Raw genomic sequence first — 21,876 nt, 5'->3', positions numbered from 1 at the left:
CCCCATCATCTTCAAGTAAATAACTGTTTTTATTTTATTAAAAAGGGTGAATGAAACAATGTACAATTAATATATCCGTTCCCTGTATATTTTCTTTCTGTCACAGCCGTAAAAATACATAATTTTCCCTTGTGGAGAAATTCACATTGTTATTAAGATATAATAAGCATTCTTATGCTGAGAAAGGTCCAGAAGTTGAAGACTATTCTATCCTCATATATTTATGTGCATTTCTTGACATGAAGGATCCGGCTGAAGATCAAGAATAAAGTCTTATCCTTATGGTGATGGGTGCACGGCAAATAGGGCATGTTGATAAAGTTGCACCACATTCCTTGCAAGTCTTGACATGAAAAGCAAAAACATAACAATTAGGTTCATATCTACAACTAATATGGATTTAAGTGGCAATTTTTTCATACGTTCTACTACCACTACGCAGAAGCTAAATTGGCAAGTAGCATGGAGGTACTTACTTGATGACCACAACCAAATGCCATATCCTTCGGGTTTGATAAGCATATTGCGCATACCTGAAACAAACAGAATTTCCATCAAGTCATTGCACCGCAAAATGCTGAGCAGTCGTGCTGCCAAAGACGATGATAAATACCTGCTCTGTTGGTGCATCCTCACTAACTGACTTTGAACTTGTTTGTGAAAATGCTGTTGCTACATTATTATCATGTTCCGTCACTTTGGGCGGCGGTGGGAGGATGTTCGATATATAATTTTTTTCCATATGTTTCCTGTGATTATATAACTTAAATCTCCAGATCTCCAAAACAACTTAACAATACTGCTACAAAGAGGGTGTGGTGAAAGTATACTCGAGGTGCTTGAGGCCTTGTGTGGCTCTATATTGAAATGGTACTTCCATAAGTGCGGCGAGTGCAAAGGCAGCCTCTTTCTTTCTCATTTCCGTGTTTGCAGACATTATTTTTGTGAAGTTCACAAACTGAATTTTGCGGAGAAAATGAAGATCAGGAAAACAGAAACTCTTATGTATTGTCATTGGCAAGACCAAGTGGAAAATGAATAACCAAAAAAAAAAATAAAATCTGCAATTAAGAAAACATACAGAAGTGGCAACAAAAGTAATGAAAGAACACACTATCAAGCATGATTTAATCAGGTGAACTACCAAACAAATTGACTGTTAAAAATAGCAACTTGAGGTTTAGGGTTCTTGGAGGTGTTGTTATCCTTTCTGAATATTTTCACAATTAAACGAACAAATCTTCAATGTTGTAGGGTATATTAGCAAAGGATTCAGGCACAATATCTAATGCTTCAAGGTTTCAATCCTTCTTATTCGACAGTTTGAACAGTTATTGACTATGTCAATATCATTAAAGTTTTAATTGCGCTGGTCATTGTCAGTTGAATATCATGCATGAAATTACCTGAAAGTTATCAAATGTCCGCTCAGGTATACAATCATCAAACTGTTGCATGGCATCCCACGGTCCGTCGCCAACACCCACCATGATGATTGATAGAGGACAGTGACTGAATAATAAAAAAACTTCAGAACATCGTCGGAAAAAGATGCAACGGACCAGGCATGCTCAAAGTTTTACCTGGCATACACAATAGCATTTACGGTTGCACGCTCCTGAGGACTTAGCGCTCCTCGTGGTACATCTGGGTTCCTTGTAACCTGAGAAGACAACCAGATTTAAATTACAAATATGCCACAAATTGGTGAATAACACAATGTTCCTCTACCTGTCCATCAGCAATAATGACAAGGACATGATATTGCCAATTACTCCTTTCAACTATGTCGATAGATGCATGAATTAAAGGCGCAAATGAGGTTGGACCTGGACAATGAAATATATTCAGTGAAGTGTTATAAGATCAAAGTCTTCAAAATTCAAACTGCGCTACTTTATTAATGGCTGTAGGTTGAAAGAGATAGATACCGGATAGATTCAAAAGTGGGGCAATCACTCTATAACGAGAGAGAGCCTCCTCAAAACCACGGCAAGCACGTTGATCAGGGTAAAAGCTGAAGACGTACTGATCACGTGTAGAAGCTAAGAAGATAATTATGACTAAGTGAGTCGAAAAAAAGCGAAGACTATAACTAAGAGAAAAAACAGACCAATAAACAAGGTAAGAAAACTAACCATCACCGAATCCAAAACAAGGTATCAAATTATCCTCATCAAAAGGCGACAATGTGCGCCCAATTATAGATATGGCTTGTTCATAAGGGTTAGGTACGTCACCGATAGCATGCAATGATTTTCTCCTAAAAGAATATCTACCTGCATTTGCTAAGAACATGATGTTAGTTTCGTCTCAACCAAGAAAACAATGCATTAGATATTGAAAATGTAGAAAGTCAGGAAATTGCTATCAATTTTTTGTGTTTGAAATACTACTGACCTGACCATTCATTGCTCTTTGTGAAATCGACGCCAAGAATTAGATTCGATGACTCAAGGCCTGATTCTCTCAGCGAAGAGATTACCTAAAAATGGAAAGAAACAATTACAACTTGAATTGGATATGACTAAGGAAGTTATGTTTCACTAAAATCATGCTAATAAAAATTACATTTGGAATTAAACTAGATACAGTTTTTCAGAACACCTTAATAACAAAGAATATTCACAAACTACACCTAAAAATGAAAATTTTATTACTACCTAAATTAATCCTCTCTCTTCTTTTTTTTTTTTTTTATAAATTGCTGCTTAAGATGCAAATAAAACCGAAGATGAGTTATTAACAATGCACTTTGCAGGATCAAAATAAATATGAAGCCAAAGGGCAAATCATATGTATACCTCATCTAGTGAATTGAAATTATCTGCTATAAAACTGGGCCGGTTCTTGTTTTGATTTCTTCCAGCCATGTAAACTTTTAGTATTTCACTGCCTTTCAAAATCTTTGACAATAAGAATTTGAGATCCTGAAACTAGAAAATACTTCAATAAATTATGCTCACAAGAAAATTCAGCTAAAAATGACACTATTAAAAATTCAAACAAATGAAATAAAACATGAAAAAGAAACAAATAAATACTAAATAAACTTGGAATTAGATAATCAAATCCCTAACATATTTTGCTAAAAAAAAAAGCTCAGAATGATGAGAAACCTAACAATACGTACAGATTAAGAGTCCGAAGAACAAGATCTAGTGGAATTAAGCAACGAAAAAGCTTATAAATCAAGAGATGAAGCACAAAACAGTAGAAATTGAATGCTAGGGCATAGAAAGTAGAGAAGATTGAAAGGAAAATACCTAAATAAGAAGAGTTGGAGAAGAGAAGAGGAAAGACGTAGGAAGACCGTTTGTTTTATTTTAGAGATAATTACATATGACGTGCGAATGAGTGTGTATTTGCTTTTTAAAATTAGATTTTTTTTTTTTTCTTTCTTTCTTATAGATTTTTTTTTTCAATTTTTTTTTTTATTTTTTTATAAAGACGAAATAGTCGCGAACCCGATGACGAACACGGGGAGGCGGTCTCACCATCAAACCGCATCTCACTCACGCTGAGATAGAGATTGAGCTCGGGAGAGCCGCGTTCGACAGCTCAAAGCGAACACCCTATCTGAAAGAATCCAGTCTACATAAAACCAAGATGGTCGTTCCGTGATTTAAAGATTCAAAATTTCCATTTAAAAAACTTCATCATCATAATTCAACATAATGACTCCGTGCGCGCGCGAGAGACCGGTAGACGACTTCTTGTGGTCTGCTCACCCGCGGTTAGCAGTAATTATCCTGTTCCTTCTTGATGGATTGATTAATTGATTGATTGAAGTGTTATTATTATTTGTTTATTTAGGTTTTTTTTTACCTTTTATTTTTATTTTCTCACGTGGAATTCTATATATTGTAGAAAAAACATGAAAAAACCAATTATCATTTGGTCTATTAATACTGAATTTTTTGTGTAAAATTTTTATTTTAGAAAAATACCAAAATAAAAAACTACGTAAAATGAGGGTAAAATATTGTTGAGCTTGTAATACCAAGTTTTTTGTAAAAGATTTTTATTTTGGAAAGATCTCAAGATCAAAAACTATGTAAGATGAGGGCAAAGTGTTGTTAAACTTATAAGTACACTCCATATTTATATATGTCTTTTACTTAAAATTTTAAATATAAAAAAATTTGGTAAAGTAATTTTTTAAAATTTTAAATATGATGAATAAAATATTTTTTTTAAGAATTAACTTAAAATAAGATGAATATAGAGAGTGAGTGGGATGATGAGATACTAGAAGCTCTTTTTAAATAAATAGATTTCTTGACACGAAAAATTTATTTAAACGATTTAAATTTTTACTGTTTTGGCTAACTGGTTGATTTATATTTATTTTTATTTTTATTTTATAAAAGGGCAACTTCGGCCTGCTAGAACCGGTTAAGGTAGGGACCTGCTTTTGAGTGCATGTTTGTTTCAATCTGCGTGACACCAAAGACAGCTATTTATTTGACCAAAAAAAAATTATCATATTTATTGCCACGTTTTTCTCGTAAATGTGAGAAACAAACAAAAGACCATTCTTGAAATAAATTTCATGGATGCAAAGATGACGTACTTCTTGAATAATAAAATTATAATAAAAATAAATTGAAACCGGTGGAAAAAAAGTCACATGTAAAACTTGATAAATATATATATATATATATATATAAGCGCTAATTCATGGGAAATAATATATAAATTAATGTCTTTATTAATAAATGATATTTTCAGAATTTGAATGTTGTGAGACTAAAAAAAACTTGCAAAATTGAATAAATTTGTAATTCATCAACCACCAAATCCACAGTAAATAAACTCTTTCTTGATCTACCGTAAATAAACTCTTTCTTGATCTATTGACACTTGATCCTTACGTAAGATATTATGATCGTATTATGTGGGATAAAAGCACAAGTGCATTAAAAAGATTAACTGCACAGTTGTGCCCATCTTGATGTGACTTCTCCGCATTTAATTTGTTAAAAACTAATAATAATCTACCATATGAAAAAAAAAATTGAAGAGATAAACAAAGCCATCAATCAAGCAAACAAGACCAAGACAAACAGATACATGAATTTATTCAATGCAGAAGAAATGGATCAAAATGACCTGCCCACATTTATCCAAAATTTAAAAGACCAGATGCTATGTTTATCTCTTCATCAAATTATTTATAGCTGTTCATACAGAATTTGAAGGGAAAGGGAGGAACTCACTCCACATGATAAAGAAATATGATCAACCAAACATGTTTCTATACCAACTATAGAGAATTCATGATCTAGGCCATCCAAGTAAAGCAAGAACAAGTGATATGATATCACCCCCAAGTAAAGCCTTGAGAATTCTTTGCTTTTTGAGTGTATATGGAGGGTATCTTGCAGGAGCTTCACCGCCGAAACTGCGATGCAAGACGGCTTTTTTGTGAGAAAATGCATCAAATGAGAACTTACCATGGTAAGCCCCGATCCCGCTCTCTCCGACACCACCAAATGGTAGATTCGGGTTTGCAAGCTGCACAATGTAAAAAAGCAAGAAATTTAAGTAGATATTTGGGGAGGTATAAATTAGAAAAACAATTCATGTCATGATAAATTTAAGAGTAAGTATGTGCAGCTAGAAAAATCGTACTCAAGATGAGAAATGGTTATGTGCGCATTTTTCGAGTTTCTAGGATATATGTAAAGGATTTTGTAAATGTACATGCAATTAATACGGTAAATTGACTGATGGGCAAGTATAATTACATGAAGGGCTACGTCGTTGATGAGCATTCCCCCAGACGATACATTATTGACAAACTTCTCCTCCAAAATCTTGTCTTTGGTGAAGAGATAAGCAGCCAGGGGCTTTGTTCTAGAGTTTATGATGTCAAAACTCTCTTCCACCTTGTCAACCTAGTATCAAATAGAACTAATTATTATTTATAGTAAAATCATGTTGATGAATTGAAACAAAGAGGATCATTGTTGCAACTTGCAAGTAATAACAGCTTGCCTTTTGAAGGCTGTTGGACATTAAGGACAGAAGATGTACCAAAGGATGCACATTCAAGTGAGACACTCACCGTAATAATAGGAAGTATAGGACCAAATATCTCCTCCTTCATGATAAGAGAATCATGGGGAACATCAAATAAGAGCGTAGGGGCTATTTTGCTGAAGAAAAAAAGCAACAAGAATTGTTAAGATTTTGCTAACATTTTCTTTGTTAGTAAGACAACTTAGATGAGATTGTTTGGAAAAGCTAAAATGCTTACAGCTTTTTCTCATCTCGCTGCCCTCCATAAATAATCTTGCCATAAACCTTATCCTCATCCAAGAGCCTTGTCAAGCGTGCAAAATGGTTGGAATTCACTATACGTGATAAATCTTTTGATTCCAAAGGATCTTCCCCGTAAAATTTCTCCAAAGTACTTTTGAGTGCCTCCACCTAATGCAAAGTAGTTTCACGAACAACATTAGGACAACGTGAACAATTTATATGTTTATTTACTATTGGAACATCCCTACCAGTTTTGGAGCAAAAGATTTTGTTGTAATTATATAGTCTGGAGATATACAAGCTTGACCATTATTGCATCCCCACTTGCCAACAATAATCCTCTTTACGGCCACCTTGAAAAGGAAGAGAGGCGACAATCAATATGTTTTTCCAGGAATTGGATAATGCAAATCATAGAAAAACTCATGAACCCTTAAGAGAAAAATCATATAAACTGATTTACTTCTAGATTGACATTTGAATCGACAACGACAGGAGATTTTCCGCCTAGCTCTAAGACCACTGGTGTAAGGTGCTTTGCTGCTGCAGCCATAACAATGCGGCCTACTTTACTATTACCTGAAAAGATACCAATTTCAATCAATTAAGTTAAGAATAAGGGCATACCATGCACATAAAAAGGAAGAATATGATAAACAAAGTTACCAAGTCTGACTATATTATTTATTATTTGCTTCCCACTTATTATTTGCTCATGAGTTTGTGATAGCAGATTATTATGCATTGGTTAAACATGAAAAAATGAAAAACAATTTATTCTTCTTGTACTTAGATTGAATGATACATACATGAGGGATATATAAAAATCAAATGCTATATACAATTTAAAGATGAATACAAAACAAAGGCAGATGATGGCCCTGGGCTATTTCTGATAGTAGGTGGCAGACATTCCTCCATATTAAAGAAAAGCATTCATCATGATAACAATGAACTATAGCGGATCTAATATTTTTCTTATTATATAGTGTTTTTAATCTTCATGGTCTTATGCCAAATCTGATCTTTACCAATGATAACGAAATGTAACACACAAAAGGTAAGCACATTATATACCAATGTTCAAAGTGGATTCTGTGGTACATAATGGGCAGAATTAAATCTTTTCATGTCATATAACCTAGCACAGTATTTAAACAAAGCAAGTGAAGGCAGAATGCAAGCATACACATGTGTTATTGTATTAAGCACTGTTCAGAATCAAAAACAGAAAGTAATTCAAACCTGTATATAAAATTTTGTCCCATTTCTGCTCTAAAAGTGCAGTTGTTTCAGAGACAGCTCCCTCAACAACTCTAATGGCAGAGCTATCTAGATAAGCTGGCAAAGTTCTAGCAAAAAATGATGCTGTAGCTGGTGCAACTTCAGAAGGCTTTAGAACAACAGCGTTCCCAGCAGCAATAGCTCCAATTACTGGGTCAAGAGATAGTACTGGCACCAAAAAAAAAGCTTTATTGGTAAGATAAAACTTGTGCAAACTACATCAACCACGTAAAAAAGAGCACCAACAGAGGTAAAATCTTGAATATCTCAAGAGTTGAGAAAACAATAGCAGGGTAGCTCAATGGCCACAAATTCATTAGGAAGAAAAAGAAACAGCCACAGAGAATACACTTAAAGATAAATGCTAGAAAGTAGAAATGCATGACTATACAAAGAAAAAATTCTCAAGACACCATGAGTTTGAATAATGGTGAGGGGATGTTATTTGCATATGATTGAAAAAAGGACAATACAAGGTTTATTACATAATTTGGCTGGAAGACATTATTACAGGGAATAATAATAGTCTTAATCAGATCAAAAAAGAGAAAAGAAAAAATTGATGCCTTCAAAGCTGAAACAAATAGAAGCCAGTGTTGTGAAGCCTTTTCACTCTAAAAGAAAAAGGATAGATGAAGTAAATAAGCACGTGTATCTAGACAACTCTAGGGAGTCTTTAACTATGCAAACAGGATAACATATAATGATTCAAAGAACCAATTAGGCATGAGGAAATAAAATGATGTCTGCAGGCTGAAACAAATAGCCACTTGTGATGTGTAGATCTTCACCCTAAAGAAGAAAAGATAGACTGCGCAGAGAGAGTGCCAAGGGCAAATACAGTCAGAAATGTTCATAGAAGTGTAATGAGTTTATATATAGGTATAGGGGTTGAGCCACTAAGTCTTGGGATTTTTTGGTGTAAGACCCCCAAACCCATATAGAGTCCATATAGGGTCCACTAGTACCAAAAATATAAAATCTAACACCATACATAAGTCTCACTCAAGTTAACTCGAGTTTGCCAACTCTCATATATGTGCAACAAAATAAAATTAGCATATTACATACTGAAGGGGTAGTTCCATGCTGATATGATCAACACAACACCAAGGGGCTCTGACACAATTTCTGATGATGATGGAAAAGTGGTAATAGAACTAGAAACCTGCAAAAAGGACAACCAAACTCATTAGTGCTTAACTTGGTTAGTATCATAAAACACTTTAAGTCTTGAAGGAAATCACTGTTCAGCAATCAGAACCATTTATATCTAATACCTTCTCTGGTTTCATCCAACGCTTCAGTTCCTTAAGAGCTAGTTGGCATGCAGATCTCGTCAAAGAAACCTGCATTACAGATTCATGTTCATGAAAAGAAGTGCGGGTTTTTGCTTTTACATGCAAAAGTAAAAAATAATTCAACATGTGAACACTCTAGCAGGGTTTGATGGATGAATAATTATTGCTTTCAAAACACAAAAATAGCTTGATAACTAAGCCTTAAAAGCAAAAGACAATGTATCATAGCAAGGAATTACTATTATTTGCTGTCAGAAGAGAAGAGTAAATGTGAAAACAGTACAACATTATCATTGACTTACACGGTCATGAACTTAAAAAGTTTTAAATACAATCACAGCCACTGAATTGCATAAATTGGAGAAAAGATCAACTTCAGTTTACATGTTCGAAATTTCAAATATCAGTTTATCTGTAGAAAGAGATCTGATGCCAATAACAAGTTCCATGAAATCTGAACACACTAAGCAGAGAAGATTGACTTTATTCCTTTTGACTTTTGACTATGCCTCTCATGTTGACTGGGAGAGATATTAGCAAGAGAACAACAATCGCAACCATTGTGAATTGCATAAATTAGACAAAAGATCAACTTCAGTTTACATCTTCAAAATTCCAAATATCAGTTTATCTGTAGAAAGAGGATCTGATTCCAATAACAAGTTCCATGAAATCTGAACACACTAAGCAGAGAAGATTGACTTTATTCCTTTTAATTAGGAGAGATATTAGCAAGAGAACAACAAACAGCAAAGAATTCTGGCATTCTACTCAGAAGAAAAACAAAAAAACCACAGATTGATCTTCTGAATTGGGACAAATCCCAAGCATAAACAAAATAACAAATCATGGACATCAAAATTCATTCAAGAAACTAATTGAAACTCGGAAATCAATAACACAAACTTGAACATCAGATACCCAAAAAAAAGGGGGCAAAAACCTCGCTTTTGATCAATGATTAAAAGGAAACAAGAGCGAAGAGAGACCTCATGCAAGAAAGCTTCAAGCTCGGGCTTAGCGAGGTCGGAGTAGAGAGCAGCCATGATCTCGGCCTCCTTCTCGTCAATCATCCTAAAAAGAGCCTTGAGCTGCGCGACTCTCCACTCATAGCTCCTCGTCCTCCCAGACCCGAATGCTTCCCGGAGCTCAACCATGAGTTCCGCCGCCCTGTGACCATCGAATGCTCCTCGATTCTCCTCCATCTCCACGCCCATTGCCGAGCTTCCAGGGATCTCGGGGGAGTTAAAAAGGAATGAAGCATTGGGAATTGCGAACACGAAGGAGTCTTAGAGATACGAAATTTGGCGTCTTGTTTTCTGGTTGCTTTACGTTTACGCTTCTTTCGATTTATTAATTATTATTATTTTTTAAAAGATAAAATAAAATTTGTTTCTAGACTTTTATTTTTTTTATTAATAATAAAAATATTTGTTTTAATATTTATTAATTAAATATTTTGAGCTCCTCAAAGTTTTGATTCAATTTATTATTATTGTGCCAACGACCATTTGATCCATTGGCATCGGTAGGGATGACAACGGGTAGGGTATAGGTAGAGTATGCAAAAACTCTTACCCGTACCCGTAACCCCTACCCCATACACGTACCCTTATCTAGGGGTGGCAAAACGGGTTAGCGGGTCGTGTTCGTGTCGAGTTGACCTGTGAATCTGACACGTTTAACCCTGACACGAACACGACACGATTATTAAACGTGTAATTTTTTAGAACACGAACACGACACGTCTAAAACCCGTGGCGACACGACACGACACGTTTAACACGTTTAAGTCTTAAATAGGTCAACACGACCTGTTTATCTGTTTAAAACACGACACAAACACGAACATTTAATACGCCACACGACACGACACGCGACACGAATTTTTAATCAAAACATTTTTTTTAAAAATCCAAACTAACATTAAACATAATATACTTAAACATCATATTTGCCGTGAGAATAATTCAATTAATTTATCAAGTTTACTATCAGACACATTTATCTATTCATATTAAACGGGTTAACCGTGTCATATACGTGTCAACCCGTTTATGACACGAACTCGCTTAATTTAGGCGTGTCATAAATGGGTCGACCCGTTTATGACACTAACCCGTTTAACCCAAACCCTCCTAAAACCGTGTCGTGTAAACGTGTCGTGTCAAAAATTGCCACCCCTACCTTTACCCGTACCCTTCAGGGTAAAAAAAATCATACCCTTACCCTTACCTGCAGGGTACGGGTATACCCGCAGGGTACCCGCTTACCCGTTGTTCAAATTATTGAATTAAATTTAAATAATAATAAAAATAAATTAATTATACATTATATTACAATCTTTAAACACATGTCCATAAATTCAAAATTACAAGTTGATATATATATTTGTTTATCTTAAATTATATAATCACATAAAAATGACATCTATTTAGGACTCAATGGTAACTCTACCTTTTGTTTTGTTCATGTTTAACCATCTTGGTTTTTGTTTAAAATTTTTTCATATATCTACTATTTATATTTTATATAGCTTCAAATTTTATAAATATCTAGTAATATTTTGAATATAAAAAACATTATAAATAATTCTCATAAGTTATATCCAATTGATTTTTTATTAGTATCTTATTTTTCAGGATGTTCTTATAATTTTTATATTTGTTTATTTTTTAATTTAATTATGATTCTTAATATATATCTAAAATTCAATTTTGATAATATTATCAAATATAAATATAGAAGTTAAATAAAATTTAAAGTAATATATTAAGAGAAAATTTGAAGTATTATTTTCAAATTAATCACTATGAAAATAGATATTGAGTAAATTGTGAGTAAATGTTTAGTTTTATAAAAAATTATATATATATATATATATATATATATATATATATATATATATATATATATATATATATATATATATATATATATATGAGAGGGTAAGGGTACATGTATGGGTTTTACCCGTACCCTCTTCAACGGGTAAGGGTAAGGGTACGGGTAGGGTAGGGGCATACCCTTACCCGACCCGTACCCGCTCAAAAACTAACGGGTAATACTCGTACCCGTACCCGGTCAAAGAGGGTAATACCCTCTTTGACCGGGTACGGATACGGGTATACCCATCGGGTAGGGTACAAATTGCCATCTCTAGGCATCGGGTCTTTTACGTGGGGTGTTCACCTCAAGTGTCGAGTATGGCTCTCCGAGTTCGATCCCCATCTCGTGCAAGGTGAGGGCATGATTCGATATTAAGTGCGGCTCTCCCACGTGTCTATCCCTGGGTTCCGGCGCTTGTCGCCTTTCTAAAAAAAATATATATATATTATTGCTTAATTTTTAAATAATAATATTTTTTTTATTGGTGGGAATAATTTTCTAAAATTTTTAAGTATTGATAAATATATTTAATTAAATTATTATATTTGTTGAATAATGTGTATACTACCTTATTTGGTATTAGAATTGGTACTATCCTCAACCGAACCATGTTGGGTGGTGGGTGTAGAATTGGGTCATGGACCTTAAAAGAATTTTTCTTTAAATTTTAAATTTAAGAATGTTTATATAAAAAAATTTTCATTCCTAATCCCATTAGGAATTTGGCATTCTACTTCGAATTAAAATCAAACAAAAAAAGGGGATAAATAAAAAAAATGATGATGATGAATCATATTCTCCTACTTCAAATAGGAGCAAAAAAAAAGGGAGATAAGGGGCATTATCCTATTCCAAATAAAAGTAGGGGGTAAATAAAAAATAATAAAATAATAATAATAATATATAAAAAGAGGAGAGAGAATATATGTATATATATTTGAAGATATATATACATGTCGTTTGAAATTTAAAAAAAATATACATATATATTTTATAATAATGAATAAAATATAATAATAAAAAGAAGGAGGGAAATTCAAATATATATGAAAATATATATAAAAAAATGAAGATTATGGATAAGATTGGAAATTTTGAATTCAAAAATAAAAAAATAAAAAAAATAAAAATAAAAAAATAAAAAAATCTCCCAGGGAGTTGGAGATTCTTGAGTGTTGAGGATCTTCGGGGACTAAGGAGAAGGGGAGGAGTTTTGGAAAAAGGAGAGAGAAAGAAGGGAGAAGGAGAGACAAGAAGGCGGCTGAAGAAAAATAGAAAGGAAAGGGAGGAGACTAGAAAAAAGACAGATAGAATTTTGAAGAAAAGTGAGAAGAAAGAAAGAGAAAGAGAGGCCAAGGAATTCGGAAGAGGTTGATCTGCTAGAAGAAGAGGTATTGCATTTTTATGATAAAAATAAAAAAATAGATGCAATAATAATAAACCATATTTTTCCATGAAGAACATGATGCCCCATGCCCTTACATACACCGGCCCCACTCTTTGATGATGCTTTTGTGAAATTGAGTCACGTATACATCGTATTTACATGCCAGTGATGCTTTCTCATGCATTAAAAAGAGCAATAATGCAATGGGTCCCCTACGATGGCGGAACCAGGGCGAGCGGGGCTTCAGCCCCCTCGGCTCGGTGAGGTTGCTTTCCGTTTCCGGCAGCCATCTTATTTATATAATATTGTTATATAATATTTTGTTTGTAATTAATTGTTATATGATGTCAATGTGCTTGAGTGGTTGGTGGGAGTGTGGTTATTAGAGCCCACCTAGGTTCAAATCTCATGGATTGCAATGTTTAGTTTTTATACTTTCCATTAAAAACAAGTTTTTTTATTTTCAAAAAATTGCTGAAATTTAAAATTTTAAAAAAATTTAACAAAAAAATTAAATTGATAATGAGACATTGAAATTTCATTTATTAATATTATTTATAAATTTTCATTGAGTGAAAATTTATAAATAATATTAATTAAATTAATAATAATAAATTAATAATTAAAAAAATTAAGTTGATAATGGGTTGCAATGTTAGGTTTTTGATACTTTTACTAACTAAAAATAAGTTTTTTATATTTTCAAAAAGTTATAAAATTTTAATAAATTTAAAGAAATAATTAAATTGATAATGAGGCATTGAAATTTTTAATAAAAATTTATGAATAATATGAATAAAATTTATAAAAATAATTTAATGATTTTAAAGAAATTAAATTGATAATGTGTTGAAGTGTTAAGTTTTTTATACTTTTACTGATTAACAAGTTTTTTTATTTTCAAAAAGTTACCAAAATTTTAAATTTTATAAAAATTTAAGACAAACTTTAACTTGATAATGTGGCATTCAAATTTCAAATTTTCAATAAAAGTTTCTGAATAATATTAATAAAATTTATAAAAACAATTTATTAATTTTAAAAAATTAGGTTGATAATGTGGCATGGCAAGTATAAATTAGTTATTCTAATATAATAATATACATGTTAGAGTAAATAAATGATTGTTTAGTTGTCTAGTTAAATATAGTTATTTTTTTTAGTCAGATACACCATGACAACGATAGCAGTTCAAATTATAGTTAATGTTTTTTTTCACTATATGTATATTCAAATTGTAGTAATATTATTTAACTATTTTCACTGTAGATAATTATTTTATTTGATAATTTTTTTACACTCTAGCTTTAGCCCCCCTACCGGTAAGTTCTGGTTCCGCCACTTAATAACAATATAATATTTTTAAAAATATTGAATTGATTTTTTTCTTTATAGAAATATAATATTTTATAAAAAAAAATTCTCAATTTTATTTGGAATTTTCATTGAAGGATCAAATTCCCCTTTAAAAGGATCCTAAATACGGCTATAAATAATATGATAATATATATATAGATAAAAAAATATAATATTATAATTTTAACTCTAACCTTCGGAGACATTGACCTAGTGAAAAGGATATATAATACTTTTCTCCTTCTTTTGACAAATGAATGTTAATTTTCAATGAGTTTGATTTTGCACCAATTTTATTATAAGTTTATTTGTAATAAAATATTAGAAAAGCGAGAAAAAAAATCAGAAACCATATCTCCTCATTATTATTTTATTTTTTTTATCCAAAATGAACTTACAAAGTCAAGATCCCAAATAAATAAAACCATAACATAGTCATTATAAACTAAATATGAAAAGAGTTTACGTTGTGTGCATTAATTTTAATTTTTTTTAAATATATATTGATAAGATGGAACCGGGGAATGGCAATGTGTTGGGGCCGTTGGGCGGGAGCGGAGCGGCCCCGCCCATCACATATGTTACCCCGCTCCTCGACCTGTCATTTGTTTTTTTTTTTTTTTAACTTTCCAATATCATAAACACCCCATGGATGTTTACACTTTTTCCACCCTGCTTTTACAAGACTTGAGATAAAATATATATATATATTTTTAGTTCATTTACATCAATAATTACAAAAATATATAACGCCACATTAAATAAAAAATGGTACAATTTATATATCAACACAACAACAATACTATTCATCTCAAATTGTAAGAAAAATACTAATATAGTTAAGTCAAATAACAATTTTAAACATATGTTTAATCAAAATACATAACTATCATGATTAAGTGGATATAATCTTATTTACTTTGATTTATAAAGTGAAAAATTTAAAATTATATGTATATATTAATACATAAAGGTATATATGCAATTTTTTAGCGGCCTAAGCAGCGGGGCAAAGTAAAACCATACTTATACTCACCTCACCTTATTCCCATTATAAAAAATCCCCATCCGGTCCAGCCCCCTGATTTTCAACAAAAAAAAATCACCCTGTTCGTAGTGAATTGGGTCAGAAATCATGATTGGTTCGATTTTTTCCATTTTTAGATGAAACTCAAAAAAAAAAATATTATAAAATATGTATAAATATAAAATTAATATCTCCACATTTATACCCTTACTTTATAAATTGAGGCTTGAATCAGTCTGTGTATCACACAAACACCAAACACACACAAAAAGATAAAAAAAGAAAAAAGAAAAAAAAAGAAGAAGATAAAAAATCATTGACGGAAGTGCCTAAATAAAATTTCACATCAATAATAATAATAATAATAATAAGTTGGTGTTGCTTGAACAAAACAACCATCTGGTTCTATTTTAAAACTAGCTATTAATATTATATTATTTTTATGCACTGTCATTTATTTGGATGACATCAAACACATTGCTCTCATTGCATATATATAATCCATGACAATATGGACAAGGTTTTTTTTTATTACTATGATGAGATCATGAGATTCATTAACTTTAAAAGTAAACATATGTTGATGATTATTTTACTAAAAAGGTTAAATCATGGACTTTAAATAATGATCCAAGCATTCAAATAAATAATTCAAAGTGTGTACCAAGTCTGAAAACCACCAACAACACTGGTTTCAACTTTGTCATGCAATTTGAAGGAATCTTCCCATTTTTAATACCATTCTAAAAGTAAATATCTATTTCTAAATAAAAAACTATACATTTGGATAGTTTTTGCAGTGTGAGTGGCTTCACTTGTGCCACCCACTCTTCACTTATATTATTTTTTATATCATAATAAATTGCTTGTATTTTTATTATAAAAACTTAAATGATACTGTTTTGGATATGTTTTTAAGGTCTGTTTGGATTAAAGTAACTACTTTTATAGAAAAAAAAATTAACTTTTTTTTATAAACAAGAGCAACTTAGGTAAATGATTTTGAATTCGAATATTTATATATAAAAAAATAACCAAATAGATTTACTTTTTTATATGCCTCTACTAATGGGTGAATTTTTTTTTAAAAAAAAATACTATTAACTATATTAACAAAAAGAAAAGGAAAAATTATTGTTGTTTTCTCAAAATATCTTTAAAATTTATTATACTCCCCGCCATTTTTTTTCATTATCTTGCATATATATATATATATATTTGTGTGTAAGAACATATTCTTATTTTCATCTTAAAAAATATTTATATTCTGAAATACTTCTGTAGCACTGCATCAAAATACAAAATATTTATACCTACTTAGAAAATGCATATGTTTAAATGAATGTTTAAATAAAATGTTTTCCATAATTAATACAAGAAAAGAAAATAACATCAAAGTCAAGTATATTTGATATTTTAGTTATTTTATAGAATGGATTACTTGCTTTATTAAAACATTAAAAACGATAATTAATCAAATTTTAAACCTTGGAATTTATCAAGGTTAGTTATATACTTATTGAAAAATATTCTATCAATATCTATGACCATATATTTTGCTTGAAGAATGAATCACAACCAATATACTTTTGAAAAATGTATATATTTGCAAATTATTTTTATTTGTTTGCGTACTTATATAGTAAAAAAGTCAACTAAATATATGTTTTTATTTATTATTTCTACGCACATTAGAAAAAAGAAATAGGGAGATAAAGTTCAAAAATCAATATATATTGATTATAAATCAATTTAATGACAACCAAACAAATAAATAAAATAAAATTTTAAAATAAAAGTGTAAATTGACTTGGTCGTAGTAGTAGTATTATTATTATTATTATTATTATTTTTATTTTTAAATGTGGATAAACCATTTCAAATTAAAAGAAAAAATAATACAAAAGTCAACAACACTAGGTGTGGTAAATAATTGATAATTGATTAGGTCGTATTATCAATTATTTATATTTGCAAAATTACAAATAAATTTTTATATAAAAACTAAAAGTTGTATATTAGTTATATATCATCTATCATCTATGCGATAAGAGAATTGGTATGTCATTCTCATTTTAAATTAGGATCTGATGAATATTATCATTACAAAAGAAGTAACAAATTTATTTCAATAAATTTTTATATGAAAACTAAAAGTTGTATATTAATTATATATCATCTATCATCTATGCGATAAGAGAATTGGTATGCCATTCTCATTTTAAATTAGGATCTGATGAATATTATCATTACAAAAGAAGTAACAAATTTATTTCAATAAATTTTTATATAAAAACTAAAAGTTGTATATTAATTATATATCATCTATCATCTATGCGATAAGAGAATTGGTATGCCATTCTCATTTTAAATTAGGATCCGATGAATATTATCATTACAAAAGAAGTAACAAATTTATTTCAATAACTTTTTTTAAATATAAATCAAATAATGCTGGACAACTCATATGGTTGACTTGGATTATTACCAATTGAGTATATTCCATCTTATTATCTTAATCAAAACCACCCACATCTCATATATATATTTAAAAAGAAACTAATGTTTGCAAGATCCAGGGCTCTAAGTCTACAAAGCCTTTTTTATTAATACAAAAAGAAAGCTGTAATCATGTGAGATCCAGCAAAGCAAATTAATTAAATTTATTTTTTTTTTTGTCTTTATTGGTTTTTTTTTCTCTCCAAAATTAAAGAGCCCATGAAATTACTATAGTCAAGCAATTTCTAAGTAACTGTTTCTTTGCTATGGCCTTTATATAAATATATATATATAAAGAAAAAGACAAAAACAACTTATGAGTTGATATTATAATATATATATATATATATTGTTGGCACTAGACGACAAACACCTCTATTTAAAATTAATAATCATGGACATGTAATGATGTGGAACGCATATGCAAATTCAACAATATCATGCCTTCACTTTAAATAGGTTTTGATCTCGAGTCTCTCTAAAAATAAAATTTTGCGTAAATGACCAGTATCAACATTTCAAAATGCTGTTGGTTGTTACAAACATTTTTCATACAAACCAAGCAAGCAAAAGTAAAATTTTAAAAAATTTATAAATATAATTAAATTTTATTAAATTTAAATTATAAAAATAAATTATAAAAACATAAAATCTTAGGATTTATGACGAAGTCGATGCATGTTATTTTCAAATTAATTCTTATTTATTATACTATCCAGGTAGGTCTTTTTGTCCCCTGCCCAAAAAAATAAAAAAAGAAAAATGCTTATAAAAGCACATAGCACTTGTTTGTTTGTTTTTTTTTAATAAATATGTATTACAAAATCATAATTATTTAAACATAAATTAACATATAGAACATTCTCATAATAATCAAGTGGTTAAGACTTTTATTCATGAGATTGAATATTTAATTTATCTTAAATATATAATTGAGATGTAAATAAATTTGGTGTGTAGGATGATTCATCTATATTGTAATAAATCAATAAATAAATATCACAATTAAGAGAAAATCCTACCTATTTATATTTTCGTTACAAATAATTCATATATAGTGGTGCTAATGGATCATCTGTTGTCAGTGTGAGTTTACAGCCTAAACTCCGAGTCACTAGGTGAGAGCTCGCAGATATAGAATAATCGAGTTTTAGATTTATAATATGTCTTGATTAACTATACTTATCGCAATTATTAAAAAAAATGCAAATCAGGCCATAAAAATAGCAACTTCAAATACATTTTTCATTAGTAATATTGATGATGTTTCCTCAATTATTCCTTTATTAATAATTTTAAAATAAACTAAATGGACCTAATTCTAGCTTTAAAAAATCAAACTCACATCACAAACTTGAATGAATACCATAGTGCACCTTTCCAATCTTTATTTATTTATTAACTATTATCATTAATATTATTATTATAATATTTTAATCCCAATCCAGCCACCAAAGTAGACTTCCCAACAAGATACCTCAAAACCAATTTAGAATCTCAAAACACTTCCTGAATCCCCAAAATCCTAATAGAATCAAAACCAAATAACACTAAAAATCAACTCCAAACTAAAACCCATTCAAACAAAACACATAATAATTAATACATATAAAAAACACAAACATACATCAATGAGATCATAATTAAGATACTCTTAACTTAGACACTCACCAACATAAAATAATACTCATGTCTTATTACCGACACTTTTGCCGACCGAATCAGCTGCAACTCAACCCCCATTAATTCACACCTTGCTTACGTGTCCGACCAATCATATCGTTTCCTTCGTTCACAACCCCGATGCGCCGCGTCACCCCGTCGCTTTCATCCGCCTCGCCGCGGCTCCAAAGGGACGCCGCGCCCCGTCGTCGTTCTTTAGCGGCAGGTCGTCAATGCAACCAATCCCTTGTCTCGTGGACCCCACATCCATGTCATCCATGACTTCACTTGTCATGCGTACCCAATCACCTTTCTCCACGTCATCAAGAGTCCAGGTGTCAACTTCCAATCACCTCTCTCGGATTCCTCTATAAATCCTTGTTGTTCTTTGGTATTCTTTGTTTCAGAGAGCTTGCTTGCCTGCTTGATTGATTAGTTGATTTTGAGAGTTGGAATGGACGGTGGAGATTTGCAGTTGCCGCCTGGATTCCGGTTCCATCCAACGGACGAGGAGCTCGTCATGCATTACCTCTGCCGGAAGTGCGCCTCGTTGACGGTTTCAGCTGAGGTTATAAAAGAAATAGATATTTACAATTATAACCCTTGGCAACTTCCTGGTGAGTTATCCTAATCTTGTTTCTCCTCGTCCGTTTGATTAGATTTTTTTTTTGCACGAATCTTAAAGCGTTGACTTGGTTATTGTAGAGATGGCGTCATACGGAGAGAAGGAATGGTATTTCTTCTCGCCAAGGAACAGGAAGTATCCCAATGGGTCTAGACCGAACCGGGCCGCCGGTTCGGGTTATTGGAAGGCGACCGGAGCCGATAAACCTATTGGGATGCCGAAGACCGTGGCGATAAAAAAATCACTTGTTTTTTATGCTGGAAAAGCACCAAATGGTTTTAAAACTAATTGGATTATGCATGAGTATAGACTTGCCGACATTGACCGCAAAAAGAATGGCTTGCTGGTATGCATATAAAATTTATATATATATGTATTTTTTTTTATAAAATATAGATCAATCAATGTGTCATACACAGGTGTGGAATTAATACCTCAATACACATGTGCCTTCTCTCTGTGTGAGCTATCAGCAAGACACGAACACCTTAACACGGTGCCAATAGACCAAAAGTTTGTTGGCTTAAAAATTTTTTAAAATTAATATTTTTTTAAAAATTGTTTTTAATTAAAATTTAAATATTATTTGGTATTGACAGCTGGATAACTGGGTTTTATGCCGGATATACGAGAAGAAAGAGGGAGTGGAGAAGCAGGGTCACTCACCTCGCAAACCAGCATCTTCGGTTCAGAACAAGCCAACGCACGTGCGGTTCAACCAAACCGGATCGCACGTGCAGACACCACCGGTCACAAACATGCTCTGTTTCGACGTGTCGGACTCGCCGCCGAGTTTGCACACCGATTCCACGCTGTCCGAGCACGTGCTGTCCCCGGACCTCACGTGCGAGATGGAAGTCAGGAGCCGTCCGAGGTGGCAGCTGGGTTGGGACCTTGCCCCTGAAGTTTTGTTTAATAACATGGATGCCACTGTTGCCGGTGACTTCTCTCCGGTATCTCCCGGCTTTCGCGATGCCCTGCAAGACATGTTCTTGTTGTTGGAGTCTATGTAGTACTAGTTGTCTGGTTATCACAAACCGTCGGATCTCAATCATGTGGCTGTTATTTAGAGTTAGTTTTTTATGTGCCCTTAATTCAATGGTGGTTTAGATTTTCCCCACCCTCCCCCAGTTTTCAGCCAGCCTTTCTATGTTACAATGTTTATGTGTTGAGTTCGGTACAGTAGTTTAAATATATGTCAAGATTAATGAATTGAAATCGAACTCAAAATTAGCTGCATCAAAACACCCTTATTTTTTTATCCTAAACAAAACCCATGCTTTCTAAAAAAACATTAATTATATTATATATAAAAACTATGATTATTTCACACGTTTATATTTAATTATTATTATTTTTTGATTAAATATTTAATTATTTATATGAAGTATTAATTTTAAATTTAATCATAATTAAGGATATTTTTAGAGGAATCATTTTTGTTTGCCTTTCATCACAAATTCCCAACAATGGTGGGAAAATCAGTCAGCTTTACGAGTCCTGACAGCAGTGGCGGGTCCATATAAACGCTCTCAATTCCGACAGCAAGCTGGACTAATTCACGTGACCTGCACGT

The 21,876-nt window shown here is 31.7% G+C and overlaps 3 protein-coding genes across 6 annotated transcripts; 1 reads left to right on the top strand and 2 right to left on the bottom strand.

The window, feature by feature from the left end:
* Positions 1-16: 16 nt before the first annotated feature.
* LOC120256833 (E3 ubiquitin-protein ligase RGLG3) lies at positions 17-3,368 on the bottom strand. Of its 4 annotated transcripts, none has more exons than XM_039264503.1 (12): positions 3,267-3,368; positions 2,805-2,936; positions 2,401-2,485; positions 2,139-2,279; positions 1,932-2,045; positions 1,732-1,829; positions 1,584-1,663; positions 1,407-1,512; positions 831-958; positions 614-749; positions 477-533; positions 17-343 (listed from the first exon to the last, which is right to left on the bottom strand). In XM_039264503.1, exons 2-12 carry the CDS (start codon positions 2,871-2,873, stop codon positions 260-262), a joined length of 1,098 nt encoding a protein of 365 aa, XP_039120437.1. In that variant the 5' UTR covers positions 2,874-2,936; positions 3,267-3,368; the 3' UTR covers positions 17-259. The 4 variants fall into 4 exon arrangements, with proteins under 4 accessions (XP_039120437.1, XP_039120439.1, XP_039120436.1 ...); XM_039264505.1 differs by having other exon boundaries at positions 2,805-2,930; positions 3,267-3,362; XM_039264502.1 differs by lacking the exon at positions 3,267-3,368 and adding an exon at positions 3,134-3,247.
* A 1,733-nt stretch (positions 3,369-5,101) lies between these two features.
* On the bottom strand, positions 5,102-10,146 carry LOC120256852 (aldehyde dehydrogenase family 3 member H1). The gene is made up of 10 exons (XM_039264527.1): positions 9,845-10,146; positions 8,835-8,903; positions 8,626-8,722; positions 7,516-7,722; positions 6,734-6,849; positions 6,519-6,623; positions 6,266-6,438; positions 6,074-6,164; positions 5,754-5,903; positions 5,102-5,520 (listed from the first exon to the last, which is right to left on the bottom strand). The coding sequence occupies exons 1-10, from the start codon at positions 10,070-10,072 to the stop codon at positions 5,281-5,283; spliced, it is 1,476 nt and encodes a 491-aa protein (XP_039120461.1). The 5' UTR covers positions 10,073-10,146; the 3' UTR covers positions 5,102-5,280.
* Positions 10,147-19,875: 9,729 nt separating this feature from the next.
* LOC120256849 (NAC domain-containing protein 2-like) lies at positions 19,876-21,415 on the top strand. The gene is made up of 3 exons (XM_039264523.1): positions 19,876-20,292; positions 20,381-20,646; positions 20,900-21,415. The coding sequence occupies exons 1-3, from the start codon at positions 20,130-20,132 to the stop codon at positions 21,311-21,313; spliced, it is 843 nt and encodes a 280-aa protein (XP_039120457.1). The 5' UTR covers positions 19,876-20,129; the 3' UTR covers positions 21,314-21,415.
* The last annotated feature ends 461 nt before the right edge of the window (positions 21,416-21,876 follow it).

This window comes from Dioscorea cayenensis, unplaced genomic scaffold, assembly GCF_009730915.1.
Source record: "Dioscorea cayenensis subsp. rotundata cultivar TDr96_F1 unplaced genomic scaffold, TDr96_F1_v2_PseudoChromosome.rev07_lg8_w22 25.fasta BLBR01001667.1, whole genome shotgun sequence".
Classification (NCBI taxonomy): domain Eukaryota; kingdom Viridiplantae; phylum Streptophyta; class Magnoliopsida; order Dioscoreales; family Dioscoreaceae; genus Dioscorea; species Dioscorea cayenensis.
Note: the sequence above shows the minus strand (reverse complement) of the source record. Positions and strands in the feature narration are given on the sequence as shown.